Genomic DNA, 14,330 nt, shown 5'->3' with positions numbered 1-14,330 from the left:
TAGTCCACTTGCTTAAATGTGGTGTTATAAGGAGGATAAATCAATGTTTGTATTCAGTCACATTAGGTGTTTTTAAAATATTTTTTACTGGAAGTGAAAGTGTGAAGTGTTTTACTGGTAAAAACCAGAGTTTTCTGCAGTCCCGTTAGTAGTCATAGTTATTAGTACTGCATGTGATTTAAAGCTGTTTACCTTCCGCACCTCTGTAAGTTCTGGAAACATGGCTTAACTTTTCCGCTTTTATCTTATGTAGTATATGTTTGAATACTTTGAATTAAATGGGACCTGTTTTTTCAGTCTAATTTGAATGTAGCAGGTCCACTGGGTGTGACTTTTTTATGAGACCAGAAAGCTGTAGTATGAGGCCACAAGCATTTTTTTAGAATCTCTCTTCATCCATCTATTTTGCAGAAAAAAGGTTTAATTTTCACATGTAATTTACAGTACCTATTTTAGCAGTGCCTAAATTTGAGGCTTGAGTGTGTTTGAGAAACAACAGAAGAGAAATTTGTTTTTCAGCGAATACCTTTCTCTGTGGAGTCATTTACTTTTGTTTATAAAAGATCTCCTTTGCTTCTTATTTCCCCTTCATCTGAGACTCCACACTCTGAAAATCTCTTCCTGCCTGGTGTTTACTTTGCCCATCCCCCTCTCCCCCTGTGTCTCAGTGCCCAGGCTCTCCAGACCATGTTTCAGTTAATGACCCCCAAGCAAATGTATGAACACTTCAAGGATTATGAACATGTTTCACATATCAACTGGAATGAGGACAAGGCCGCCGCCATCCTGGAGGCCTGGCAGAGGAGATACTCTGAGGTAAAGCTCCTTGCAGGGTCACTCTCGTGTATACATACACACAAACACATGAGAATGAAAGATTTGTCAACTTTGTAAGCAACAAAGTTCAATCTATACAAATCACATTCTGTGTGTAGTTCAGTTTAAACCTCAGTGTTTCAAAGCTCTTTAACAAGTCTAAAAACACTCCACAATGGAAGGTGGTAATGACTGAGTACCAAAGTGAATCGATTTATTTCACCCAGTGGTGTAGTTTGTGGTCTCAGTGTTTTTGAAGGCTGATTTTTTTTTTCCGCTCACTCCTTGGCTCAAGGCGAGGAGATCTTCAGCCCAGGTGTGCATTGGTGCACCTGCTTATTGATCTCCCACTGAGAAAGTGGGGAACCCGCACAAGGTTTAAAACCTGACCAGTCACAGTGCCTGAGCTGCTTTTGAAGTGCCTTAACGGCTGTTCCAGTAGTTTGCAAATTGTAATTACTTGACATTTCTGTGAATTATACACTGAAAATCAGTATCGGCTGAAGGAATCTGGTGTATGTTTCCGGTAATGTTTCTACTGCTTTAATAATAATAATAATTGCTTACACTTATATAGCGCTATTCTGGACACTCCACTCAAAGCGCTTTACAGGTAATGGGGACTCCCCTCCACCACCACCAATGTGCAGCCCCACCTGGATGATGTGACGGCAGCCATAGTGCGCCAGAACGCTCACCACACATCAGCTATTAGTGGGGAGGAGATGCCAATTCATAGACAGGGATTATTAGGAGGCCATGATTGATAAGGGCCAATGGGAAATTTCGGCCAGGACACCGGGGTTACACCCCCACTCTTTACGAGAAACGCCCTGGGATTTTTAATGACCACAGAGAGTCAGGACCTTGGTTTTACGTCTCATCCGAAGGACGGCGCCTGTTTACAGTATAGTGTCCCCGTCACTATACTGGGGCATTAGGACCCACATGGACCGCAGGGTGAGCGCCCCCTGCTGACCCCACTAACACCTCTTCCAGCAGCAACCTTAGTTTTTCCCAGGAGTCTCCCATCCAGGAACTGACCAGGCTCACACCTGTGGGTTGCCTGTTGTGAGTTTCGGGGTGATATGGCTGCTGGCGATGGCTACTGCTTTAGATTCATTTCATGAGAAATTAAGCAGATTGTGCTATTGCTTCTACACAATTCAGCCTTTGTGTAGCAGCAATCATTTTTTTAATCTCATAATGGTCTTTTATACACTACTATGTTTTTATCAGTTGATCTGCTTTAAAGTGTAGCTGTAGAAAAAAAATTCGAAATTATAGTAGCACCATCTACCAATCGTAGGGTGCCACATCAATTCTGACTGCAATTATATACCAGGCATTGGTTACACCCTGAGATGGCCCTTAGAGTTATAGCTCATCCAAATTGAAACAGAACATTTTAAGAATTTGAGGGTGTTAAGAGATTTTTCCTAACAAAAGTTACCTTGGAAAATTCACAAAAATAACTTCCAGTTCCTCCATGTTTCTGGCATTTGTATGCCATGGATTACATTTTCCATGGTTTCCACCTTCTGTCATGATTTTCTGTACTCATTCGATGATTCCCATGTGTTTTGCTATACTTAGTTTGTACCGTGGGATTACCACGGTCAGTTAAGTAGATGTGCTTTGGTGTGGTGCACGTCTACCAATTTTCACTTAACATGTGGCTCAAACAAGGCTCCAATGTCTGATGTATAAATATTCTTGAATCTGCGAGTGAACACAGCAGTGTCCCGAGGTCCAGTGTGTACCTTACAGGGCTCTAGGGATGGTGAAGGAAGGCAACTTAAAGAAACCCATTCAACCAAGCTTTTTTCTGCATATTGTCCTGTCATGTGTATACTGCTCTCCAGCTAGAGCAATCCCCTAATGCCGTGCATGTTTTTTCTTTTCTTTAAATTGAGTGCTGGCAATAAAATCCCATGCAATGTTGAGAAAACCATATATTTTGTAGTCCGTGATAGAGAGGATGCCTGCCTGTCAAATGGCCAATTTAGCCGCCACATGTAGCTCCCCCCAGCTAAGTGCGCTTCTGTCTTCTTCCATGTGCAAATTTCGGGAGTTACTCAGAAAAGGCCTTTTCTGTCCCAGGAACCTGCTGTTTAAAAGATGCACCTGAAAGAAATGAAACCATACCGGAGTGGATTCTTTTTTTTCTTGGCCGTGAAAGCCCGTTGTTTTTACAGCCAAGCCCGCGCACTTAATTTTTCGGAGTGCGAGTAATTAGCGGTTTCTTAAAGTCTTTAAGCACTCTGTAAGCGGGGACATACAGAGGCTGAGAGGGGAGCAGCGAACAGCGGTGCAGCAGTCCGCTGGTAACTCAGTAAGAAGAGGTGTCTGGAAAGCATTAGCGAGGCGTTGAATCTCTTTCACAGCTGCAGTCCCATTGGTGGATCTGTGTGACATCATCTGGTCTTTGTTTTCAAGACACTGACCTTTGCAGAGCTCCATCTGACCTCATGAGCCCGCGAGAGGGGAAAAAGCCATCTCTCTACAGAATGTTTGCCTGTAGTGCAGGGGGCCCAGCTTTAAAATAAAAAAAGGTGGAAGAAAGCATCATCCCGGGCTTTATTAGAGGAAAGAGCGGGAGAGAGACATGAAAGACCTCAGTCTCCTTGAATTTCATGAAACAAAATAAATGAGCTCTTGGTAAATATTCATTAAAACCTTCCAATCTCCCCAGTTATTCCCTAGTTAATACTTTTTATTATTATTATTATTTGATGACATCCATCTTGCCAGCATCTCCAGACATAGTCTGACACAGCTGTTCATGTCTTTCTTGCTGCAGGTTTTACGTTGCCGATTTCTGATATAATTGTACTAGACTGTTCAAATAGTGGTCCATAGACAGATATGCTTGTAGTTTTCTAATGTCGTTTTTTAATGTAACTTTTTTGACTTGAGTTTTTTTTTTCCTTCACAATTTTGCAGGCTGTCCAACAGAGTGTGGCACAAAACTCCACTCAGAAGGTGCTTTCGTTCACGACTACTACATTGGAAGACATCCTCAAGTCATTCTCTGATGTTAGCGTAATCCGTGTGGCAAGTGGCTACCTGTTAATGGTGAGATGAGTTAAATCTCGCGGAGAGTGTGACTTCAGCCTCTTAGCCTTTGATTTCTTCTGCCAAACTACTGGCACTAAAGTGTCACAGCCTAAAACCATTAGGAAAATGAAACCCATGGCATGCCTTGTGTAGTGAATATTAATTACAAGCACAGATCTACTGCATTGTGTGCCTGGTGTTTTTAAGAAAGACCTAAAGAACTTTTTTAGCACCAGGAGTTTTATGGACTGCCAAAACTTCAAGATAGCTATAGTTATGTAAAAGGCATTGGAAAGGATGGTATACTAATGTTTGACTCCTTGTATTTATTGTTGTCTCTCTTGTTCTGCTTGCAGCTTGCCTATGCCTGTTTAACCATGCTGCGGTGGGACTGCGCCAAGTCCCAGGGGGCCGTGGGGTTGGCAGGAGTCTTGCTGGTTGCACTGTCAGTGGCTGCAGGATTGGGCCTGTGCTCTTTGATAGGAATTTCATTTAACGCTGCAACAACTCAGGTATAGCCAAGTTGACAATCTGTCTTTGGTGTAACTCAACATTATGCAAATAACTGCATATATAGGAGTGTAGGTGGGTTATAATTAATTGTGATAGCGTTGTTTCAAAATTGATTCTCTGTAGACCCAAATAGCAGACAAAATGTGCTACCAAACAAAAAAACTGCATTATATAGTTGTCCTCTTAACATCCATCACCCCTACTGCTAAATTCGGTTTATAATCCGAAGTATTAAAAAGGAATTCATTTGAGATGATCACTTTTTGGAACAGATCTGTATGACTACCCTCAGTTCCATTCCATGTCTCCATCCAGTTGGAGAGCTTTTATTCTTGCTCGTTTAAACCTGGAGAAAAATAACATTTGCAAGCTCGTTTGCGTGCTATCGCCTGCGGTCGTTGGGTGAGCAGGAATCTTGCAGCAATCCTTCCTTTGTCTTCTCTACAGGTTTTGCCCTTTCTTGCTCTAGGAGTTGGAGTGGACGATGTCTTCCTACTGGCACATGCATTCAGTGAAACAGGACAGAATAAAAGAATTCCTTTTGAGGTAAGGGATGCATGGCAACATGTTTTCTAGCAACAAAAACTGCTGCATTATGTGCTTGTACTTATGCTTGTTGACAGCTAATCTTTTGGTTTAATAAAAATTCCTTATAATGACCCAGACAAAAAAATCAATTAAAAATATTTAAAAAACAACCATATAAATGTTAAATTTATTAATAAAGCTGGGTGTGGCTTGTTTGCATTTAAAAATCTCCGATTTAGATTAGTCTTTTTATCCGAAATACATTTTATGTTTGTTATTGGATTCATGCTATTTATTTAAATAGGCTTCATTCAATAACGAGAGAACCGAAATGAATAAAATACGAAAAGGCAAGCCTTTACTCAGGTGTGGTGAAAGTGGGAGTTAAATTGTGGGCTATTTTAACTCCTGACCTTCAGTGTGCCAGCACAATCATGCCTCCAGTCCTGTCCTCCTGCATTCTGTAACATAACGGATGAAGACAAGGAAATCTTTCCAGGAATGTTGACATGTGCGATACTCCTCTGTGCTTACAACCCTCCTATCATAACATCTTTTTATAATACTATTGGGGAAGTCTATTGTGTAGAAGACATTTTTGCATACAGATTCAAGTGATTGTGAACAACCACCCCGATTTTCACCATATCCTATGGACTCCAGCTGTGTTTTAGCACTATGAAACATGTCTCAATTCATTTTTTTAGGGGAGAGCAGAGTCAGCGACATGTTTTTGCGCGTTTTGTTTTTGTCAGACGGAATCGACATTCCGTCTTTCAACTGCTTTGTCTTACTGTAGCCTTCGTGTGGTTGAAATCAAAAGTAAACAGTTCCTTTTGGAAGGAAAACCTGATCTCTCCTGTTTGTGAACAAAGGACGAATCTTGGTGTGTGGTCCCTCGTTTTTTTTTTATTGCCAATTTCTCGATGAGGAAGGAAAAAGACAGGGGTGGATGGGAAAGGGCTTCTTTAAGTGCTTCTAGTCGTGCAGATTTGCTGTCTGCTGGGCTTTAAGGATAAAGCAGTAAGAAAGAGGGCTTATCCTAAGAAGCCAACAGAGGGGAAATTATGTGATTTAAGTAGTGCTGTTAGAAACGGAACAAAAATTGTGTTTTTCCTTTCAAGAAAACCACGCAACATATTTGGTGGGCATCCAATGAGACACTCGTGACTTGTAATTCTGGTTTCTTATTATTAAAACTCACATGCCGAGAGGATGTAATTAGTAAGGTCTTTCAAGTAAGAGTCATTCTCATTAAATCATTACATTAAATGAAATGTATTAATTTATTGTCACTTTTAAGCTTTTTTGCACATTCATTTACCCACTATACAAACAGTCCAAGCATGGGAAACCAGCAAGAAATTTTTAAAGGGCTGAAAACTAAACCTCTCTGGATCTTTTTTTGTTTTTCTTACTTGTTTAAGCCAAGGAGAGTCTCTTATTTCACCCCCAGCCAGAGCTGATCCAGATGAGTTTTTCCTCCTAACCATTGCTTGGTAATGGTAATCTTAGATCTGAAATTGCTTTGCTGTATCACAAGAAATGTAGGTCATTTAGGAGTTGCTCGTGGGTAGTGTTTGTCATTGGTGAGATCACACAAATAGTTTAATGCTTTTAATTGTCCAAATCAAGTGTTAGGCCAAAGTAATAAAATGTCAATAGTAAGAGTGGGCTTTGCTAAAAACAACTTTTTAGATGACAAAAAAGAAATTCAGTAGGCCGGTTTACTAAGGTGTGAATATCGAGTTGCTATCAGGGTGTGACATAGATTTAAGAATGGCAAATGATTACATTTAACATAATGTGGCAACACGGCGTTCTTAATATTTCTACCAAATGTCTGGATGAGCTAAATGCCTTACTTTTGTTTGTATTGTATGTATTCTTATGTTCTAGCATATGTTAATTGAATGAGCTTGTAACCCGGTAACTTTTCATCCTTCTAGGACCGAACGGGAGAATGTTTGAAGAGAACGGGGGCTAGTGTGGCTCTGACCTCGATCAGCAATGTGACTGCTTTTTTCATGGCTGCCTTGATCCCCATTCCTGCTCTCCGAGCATTCTCGCTCCAGGTAAATCACTGCATTTCTTGTGAGCTCTCACTCACTTTTGTCCCATTGTTATTCTCAAGTTCTGATTGCCATGAATTCATGCGAGCGTTTTCCTAAGGGAGAGAAAAGGCTTTTTTTTAAATCTTGTTACCAGCAGGTTGTATTTCTGTAGTTGATTGTGCTCCTAGTCCACGCGAGTCTATGATTCTACCCCTTCATTACAGGTGGTGTGGGTAAGTGGGCAGGTCTCTGGGCTGTTAGAGAGGGGTTACCTTGGCATGTTCTGTATCTGCGAATAATTTACTATATGCCTGCGTGAGATCGCCAAAAGGAGGCACAAGTTTGCCTTTCAGGAGCATTGTGCTTTCTGTAGCCGAATCGAAATTGGGCAGAGAATGAGTGGCAGTGCTGCAGAAAGAAGCTGTCGAAATGCTGAGCGAGTGCCGCCTACCTCGGAGTAAATGATTTTAGGTTGGAAGAAAGCACATTGCCAAAGGCAACTTAGTCATCCTTCATTAGCTCATTGTGGTTAATTCTAGCCACTGCTACAGTGGCTTGTTCATACTTACAAGAATGCCAAATAAACTGATTTCGGTAATCTTCTGGATAAGGGTTGTGTAAGATATTTGAGGATACAGGGTATGTTTTCACCTGAAGTGAAACAGTTGAGTGCGAAGGATTACTCAAATAACAGGGTTCTGTCCGTATCTAATCAGGTGTGTGTTTTGATGGGAATTTTATTGCATTTTTTGTGGGTTGGCTTCGCCAGAACAGTTTATGAGATCGGTAGCTTTTCAGTTTGCAAATCTAACATAAGGATAAAGTGGTTGTTCATGATTACTTCTTGGAGAATAAGGGAAATATAAATTAATGTGAGTTTAATATCCATAATGCATACTTGCTTTACTTTCAAGTACTGAATAAGACATCGACTGCGCCTGGACCTTCTTTATGAAAGCAGCTTTGTTCACATCACAATGTTAAATGGTGTCTAAACTTTGGAATTCTTTGCCATCGTTTGGTCTAGATAAATTTAAAGTGTGATTATCCCTGTTGTATTTAGTTAATTTTGGGGTTTTGTCTTGAAACATGTCACACTTATTCATCCCTATAGTTTATTTTAGGTTTCTATTGTTTATATCCTTTTTTTTTCATTTCTTGAGCCTGTCTGTTGATCCCGCTATGCGTGTACAGACATGCCATAATAAAATGTGCAACCTTAAGAGATGTGAAGTTAGTTGTGTGGCATTTTTCTTTTAATTGTGCAGCTCAACAACATACTGTATATATAACAAGATTTATATTCAGACATTGAAGTTAAAAGTTAGAATATCCCGTACCATACCTTCTTGTTGAACAGCTTAATGTGCTAGCTGCTTGTTTGCAGCACTCCTGGGCAAGAACATGTCGACGGCATACTAATTCAGCTAACCAATGTATTCTGTTTCAAGTTGCCTTATCATTGTCTTGAATGAAAGCCTGTGAAAAGAAAGTGAGACGTGATACCATCAGAGGATTAAGTCTGAGCAGACCGCTGAATGGAGATTTCGTAACTATGACAGGCAGTTAGTAGTGACTGTGTGCTATGGGGGAGATCAAGGGAGGATCTTTTTTCCTTTTGATATTGCTTGCTGGGGGCATAAGCACCTCAGCTCTAACACGGAGAATTTATGAGGTCAGCTGCCCTTGGTTCAGCACAGATAAACCAAATAACTTCAGCAGAATCGTCTTGCTTTTTGCTAACCTGCGTCTCAACTAATTTTTCATGCTGCTTGACCTCTGACCTCTCCAGAGGAAGTGGAGGCAGTAGTTTTTCTTGATAATTTCTTGAAAAAACTGACCATTTTCAGAGCCTTGCAATCTAAGGAGGGCAGGCATTTTTGAATGACTGCCTGTCCGCATTGGCCTGAGAGACCTAAACAATCAAATTAAATAATGGTGTTCACCTGAAGCTTAGGGGTCAAGAAATAAAACCAAATCTTTCACTGAATGATTCAGATTCCATCTCCATGGTTAGACGTTTTTGTAACCTGGGTGGTAAGTGCCACCTTGAGCACAATTGCTTTTCTGCCACACACTTTTCAACAAGGCATCGCTCACACTTTCTCCACCTGTTACCATCATATTCCTCTCTCTCTTTGCATTCTTTCTTAGCTTCTTCGATCTTTTGCACGCACCGACTTTAGCTGGATTAAGTAAAACTCCGCTGTTCAACCTGAGACTCTTACTAGAGGAAAAACCTTGGTCTTGACAAGCCGAGCTCAAAAGCTGCAACTTTCTAAACTTTTTTGGCTGTGGAATCATGAGTGCGTGACCAGTTTATTTCTCTTAAGAAGCTAATCCTCGTTTCTTAGTCCTTTGTGCTTTCTTAAACCGAAGGGTGCGATGAGACCGAAGTCTGCCCTGTTGATAGTGTACTCCCGGCAAATAAAATTCCCATATAGGTGAGGCAACATGTTAAGCAAAGCACAACAGCGATGTGTTGATGGATGCCACTGAACAGAGAAATGTGAAATAAAACCCTTGTTTACCTGTTGTGCTTGATCCAGCTGGCAGCTTTTCAGAAGCCAGACATCACAGGCTGTGTGCCCGATGGGAGAGGATTCTATCAGTTCCTTTACCCCTTCTGTGTAATTGTGCCGAAAGCAAAGTTTGTGTGAAAGCAAACAAGCTGCAAAATCATATTTACAATATTTTTTTTGTGAGAAGAGCATACAAGGATGTGGCATTCTAATTCTCTGACACATTGGCCCCTCGTTCCTTCTGCGGGCCCAGCGGTGAGCTGCTGTGGATTGGAGAGGCAGTGGGAGATTGGCTGTGGAACCTTGGTATCTGTAGAGCAGTCCAGCTGCTGAAGGAGAATGAATGGCTTCCTGATGAACCCATACAAGCGCAAGGCCCGCTCCTGCTCTTGCATGCCAGCGCTTTGTTCTTTGCCGAACCTCTGGGATTCTGCTCCAGATGCCACACATAGCTTTCTACTCCGGAATTGTTCATCACATAAAGAAATCAAAGATAAGATTGGCTTACTGCACCAGGAAGGGGTGTTTTTCTGAAGGGGAGCCGCGCTGTTTATTTTTTCACATGGTTGGTTCAGGACTATGGCCTATCAGTGGTTTATTCTTATGTGAATTCTGTATCTTGGTCTGTTTTATGAGCTTCTTTTATTCAATGTGTGTTTTAAAGCTGTCCTCAGTAGTTCAAGGATGATATTTACTGATTTTAGAGCCAGGTGAACAGGTTAAATCAGAATTAGTACATTAAAAAAAAACAGGATCACTCTTTTTCCAAGTCTCTTTCTTCAAAGAGTGACTTTTCTCGGAGTTGAAAGCTTTTCACTTGTCGTTGTGAAAGAGATTGGCGTTTAATTTCAGAAAGCATTTGAACGCAGGAAAACGTCTTTCAAGTAAAAAAATGTAAATGACTAGCCTCACCGTATCTTTCATCTTATTTGTCTGGAAAACAAAAATTAGCAGAGCTGTGTGGTGCCGACTTGATAAGGATTTAAATAACACCTTCTGTTTTATTAGCTGAAATGGAGGGTTAGGGATATACGCAGCTGTTCAGCTAAAGCATGTATTTTGTTTCCCCAAGATCAAAGGGGGGTTGGTTTGTAAATTAACAGAAAGCCTTTATTGCAACTTAAAAAGCAGTGACTGTAAAGGGCAGAAACACAAAATGCCTTATGATTCACAGTAAATCAAAATCTCACTGTAGGCTAATGAAGGATTTGGAACATCAGGTCATAATATCCTGCGGAATGTGAGAAGCAAGAACACCCACCTGTGTGAGCGAGAAGTCGGGATCGTTTTTCACCAGCGTGTTGTTCAAAAGACTTCAAACTCCTACCGCTCAACACATTTTGGGTTTTTCAGAGCAATGCTTTGCCATTTTTTTTTTAATTCAGTCTTTTAAGGTGGACGTGAACAGATTTTGTGTTTTCTGTTTGTTTTATTTTGCCCCCACACCCCCCTCCTCTTTTCTCCAAAGGAAACTAGTTAGAACAGCCTCCCCTCTCCAAGAAGAAAAAAATCCTTTGCATAGTTGCGGCCTATTGAATAGCACTGAATAGTCTCACCCCCTTTCCCCACCATCCAATTGCTTAACCTGCTCAGACCTTTCTCCTGATCTGCTTCTGGAGCGGTCGGAATGGGGAGGCTGTGGAGGGGAGAAGGAGAAGAAGCAGCAGGCGAGGGAGAAAGGAAAGGCGGCAGCAGCTCGAGTGGTTAGGGGAGGCTTTCTCCCCCCAGCGCCTGAGGAGCAGCAGCAGCACCAACAACAAAGTGAAAGGAGACGCCAGAGCGAAGTGTCTGGCAGAGGGCAGCTGCAGGCTGGCAGGAGGAAGGTGGGAACCGTGTCTGACAGACTTCATCATCTGCTCATCACCTCCAGGCTCTGCAGCACACCCGCTCTCTGGGTGGTCTGGCAGTGGAGGATGCAGTCTGTACCCTGGGCTAGGCCCCAGCCTACCCGGCCTGCTGCCTTCTCCCACAGCGCCTCCAGCCCTTTTCTTTTTTTTTTCTTTCCCTCCTTTCTCTCTCCCTTTTTTTTTTAACCGCAGCAAATCTGAAAGGAGCAGGATTACTGCTGCTTTATGGATTCCTTTTGTATTCCTTTGTAATGATCGATTACTGGAGAAAAATGGAGTTACATAAACCGACCCAATAAATCTCTCTCTGGACTCGGGGACCTGCGGAGGCAGAACTGAACATTTTATTTTTGTTTTTTTTAGCTTTTGTTTGCTTTTTTCGACCCAGATATTGTTGAATATATGTCTGAGAAAAATCAGATAAATTTCACTGATTTATGGAATAGAGGGTGTATGTGTGTGAATGGGGGGTGTTTTATGGTTTTGGTCCTCTGTTTTGCTGGACCTAAATTTGATTGCAGTTCTATTTTGTTTGGGACGGATTGTTCCCAGGCTGTCATCATTCTGTCTACTTTGTCTTGCACACAGGAAAGTTAAATGGACCCCCCCCCCCCGTAATCAGTTTCCACTATTCTGTAATAAAAAACGTTTGTAACGTGGCCAGGCATTTACAGTATTACAGCCACAACTCTTATAAATGATCGTGGCAGTACCCTAATTTTCCAGGATTGCAATCCTAGTTTTCAAATGTAGCTTGCAGAAAGAAACTCGTAAAGGACGCAGTCAAGAGCTACCAGACTAGCTAATTCAGCTCTGTGTATAGTAAAAGAGAGCCCTCAAGCCACTTGTAAAAATTCTGGATCTCTTAAAGAGATTGGCAATTTTAACATTTCTGTTCTGTCTTTTACCATCCCAGAATGGATGTTTTGCCGTTAGTGGCTTACAAAAAGTTGGCATGGAAATTGAATATTCACTATCACCTATGTTGACACCTTTGCTCTTATTTTACCAGTTACCAAGTTACCAAGGCTTTTCAAATTTGACTGCACAGAAAAGTAGCTGTGAACAGAAATGCTTGGTTTGTAAAACAAAAAACTTCCTGAGGACACTTTGAAAACAGTGTTCCTTTTTCTTAGAAGCAGATGCCATCATTCATCATTGTGTATTTTTCCCCCCAGTTTTCAGTCTCTTGAAGATTCCTTTCAAGAAATAATGTGACAGTCTTGTCTTCAACTGGAGCTGGCTTTATTTTTGTTTATTGTTGGTGTCAGGATGAATTTCTACACAGATCGGCAATCCCAGTCATTGTGGTTTTGGCAAATGTAGTATGGCTTACAGCTGGTGAAGGCTCAAGGAGTGTTTAATAGCAGTGTGGGAAGGTTATTAAGTATGCTAGCGGTGCAAGTCTCCTGCAGGGCTTTAACCCCTTGGTGGGATGTACCAAGAGGAACTAACAGCCTGACTAAACTTGCATACAAATCTTTTAACTTTTAAGTTTTCATTGTAATAAGTTCAGATCTAACATAAAACTGTCTCAGGCCTTGTTTTAATCATCTAAAAACCAAGAAGACTAACGTGTTCATCGCGTATCTGTTGTTTCAAGTCACTGGTGTCTTGGTCACACAAAAAGTTGAGGTTTTCTTGTATCTTCTACAAGCATTATAGTTCCCTGGTAACAGAAAAGAACACACTGTCCATGAAAATCAGTCATCAAGGCTCTTACAGTTTTAACTGCAAACCCAGATTAAGTTCCAGTCTCCTGTATCCACTTTTTGTTTTTTTATATGTGCTGAAAGAAAATCCTCTGCAATGATTTTTTCTCCAGAACTACACACTCCATTTTATTAGAGCGTAGCTGGTACTTAGTCTCAATGTTTTTAATTCATAGAATTCCATTTTGACGTGCTTAAATCAGCATCTGCTGGTGCTGATTTGGCACTGAAATGTAAGTATTGGCAGAATGAATTTAAATACAATCCAGCTATTTTTGATTCATTTTTAATGGGGGGTAAACCTACAATTGCGATGTTTGTTTTCATAACATTAAAAAAAAAGACAAGTCCTGAAATCAATTTTCAGTAAACGCCTATAGAGATTGTTACTGAACATCTATGGAAATAGATCATTTAGTGCCACTTTCCTTTTATTGGAAGTCCTGTATGACAATGCCCATCTGTATCACACGCCCTTCCGTCCTTCAGTCCGTTTTAATTAAAGACCATGTGTAGACTGTGCCATGGGGCATGGGGCTGCAATGTTGTTTTATGTTCTGATCGGCAGCTTTAATGTTAATACTTGCTATCAATATGCAAATGTCTTCTTCCACTTTTGTTTCTTTCTCTTGCGTAATGAAGGAGTTAAAGTCAAAACATCAAAGGATTGGGATTACAAGCGAAGAAAAAGCCCTCTGTGTACATACCAGTGTGTAGCACCCTAATTAGCTGAATATGCAGCCGCGCAGCACGGTTTGCCTATGGGACCAGACAGGATTGAAAGTTCCTGAATGTGCCCATGTACTCTGGTTCCTATCTTCCTCTTTGTATTAGGCTGCTGTTGTCGTGGTCTTCAACTTCGCCATGGTTCTGCTCATCTTCCCAGCTATTCTCAGCATGGACCTGTACAGGCGGGAGGACCGCCGTCTTGATATCTTCTGCTGTCTCGTCAGGTGAGGCTTCCCGAATGACAGGTCAAGACAGGAATCGAATGGTTTCGAAAGCATTTTAAGTAGGGCCATTTCAGTGTTCATTTTCCCAGTGTATTGCTCAGGTGTAATCAGGTCTGGTGGCAAACCTCTGGGAATGTGCCAACGTCACAGAAGCAAACCTAATCACGAAAACTGGCAATGAAGCCATTTAAAAACACCTTATGAAAGTGCAGGGCTCATTTTAGAACACATTTACGTTCTTCATCATTACAGAAAATTGTGTGCATGAAAGGGGGACCATCAGCAATTTTAGAAAGGTCAAAGTCCTTCTGGTCAATTTGCCCTA

General features: G+C 41.3%; 1 protein-coding gene across 2 annotated transcripts in view; it reads left to right on the top strand.

Moving 5' to 3' along the window:
* The window catches only part of ptch1 (patched 1), a 78,854-nt gene that overhangs the window by 35,425 nt on the left and 29,099 nt on the right, over window positions 1–14,330 (top strand). For both annotated transcript variants that reach the window (XM_088910661.1, XM_088910660.1), the window contains exons 8-13: window positions 669–816; window positions 3,763–3,894; window positions 4,233–4,388; window positions 4,837–4,935; window positions 6,867–6,992; window positions 13,887–14,005. In XM_088910661.1, coding sequence (XP_088766787.1) covers window positions 669–816; window positions 3,763–3,894; window positions 4,233–4,388; window positions 4,837–4,935; window positions 6,867–6,992; window positions 13,887–14,005 — 780 coding nt within the window. The remainder of the gene's footprint in view (window positions 1–668; window positions 817–3,762; window positions 3,895–4,232; window positions 4,389–4,836; window positions 4,936–6,866; window positions 6,993–13,886; window positions 14,006–14,330) is intronic.

This window comes from Atractosteus spatula, chromosome 3 (genome assembly GCF_055471065.1).
Source record: "Atractosteus spatula isolate fAtrSpa1 chromosome 3, fAtrSpa1.hap1, whole genome shotgun sequence".
NCBI lineage: Eukaryota > Metazoa > Chordata > Actinopteri > Semionotiformes > Lepisosteidae > Atractosteus > Atractosteus spatula.
Note: the sequence above shows the minus strand (reverse complement) of the source record. Positions and strands in the feature narration are given on the sequence as shown.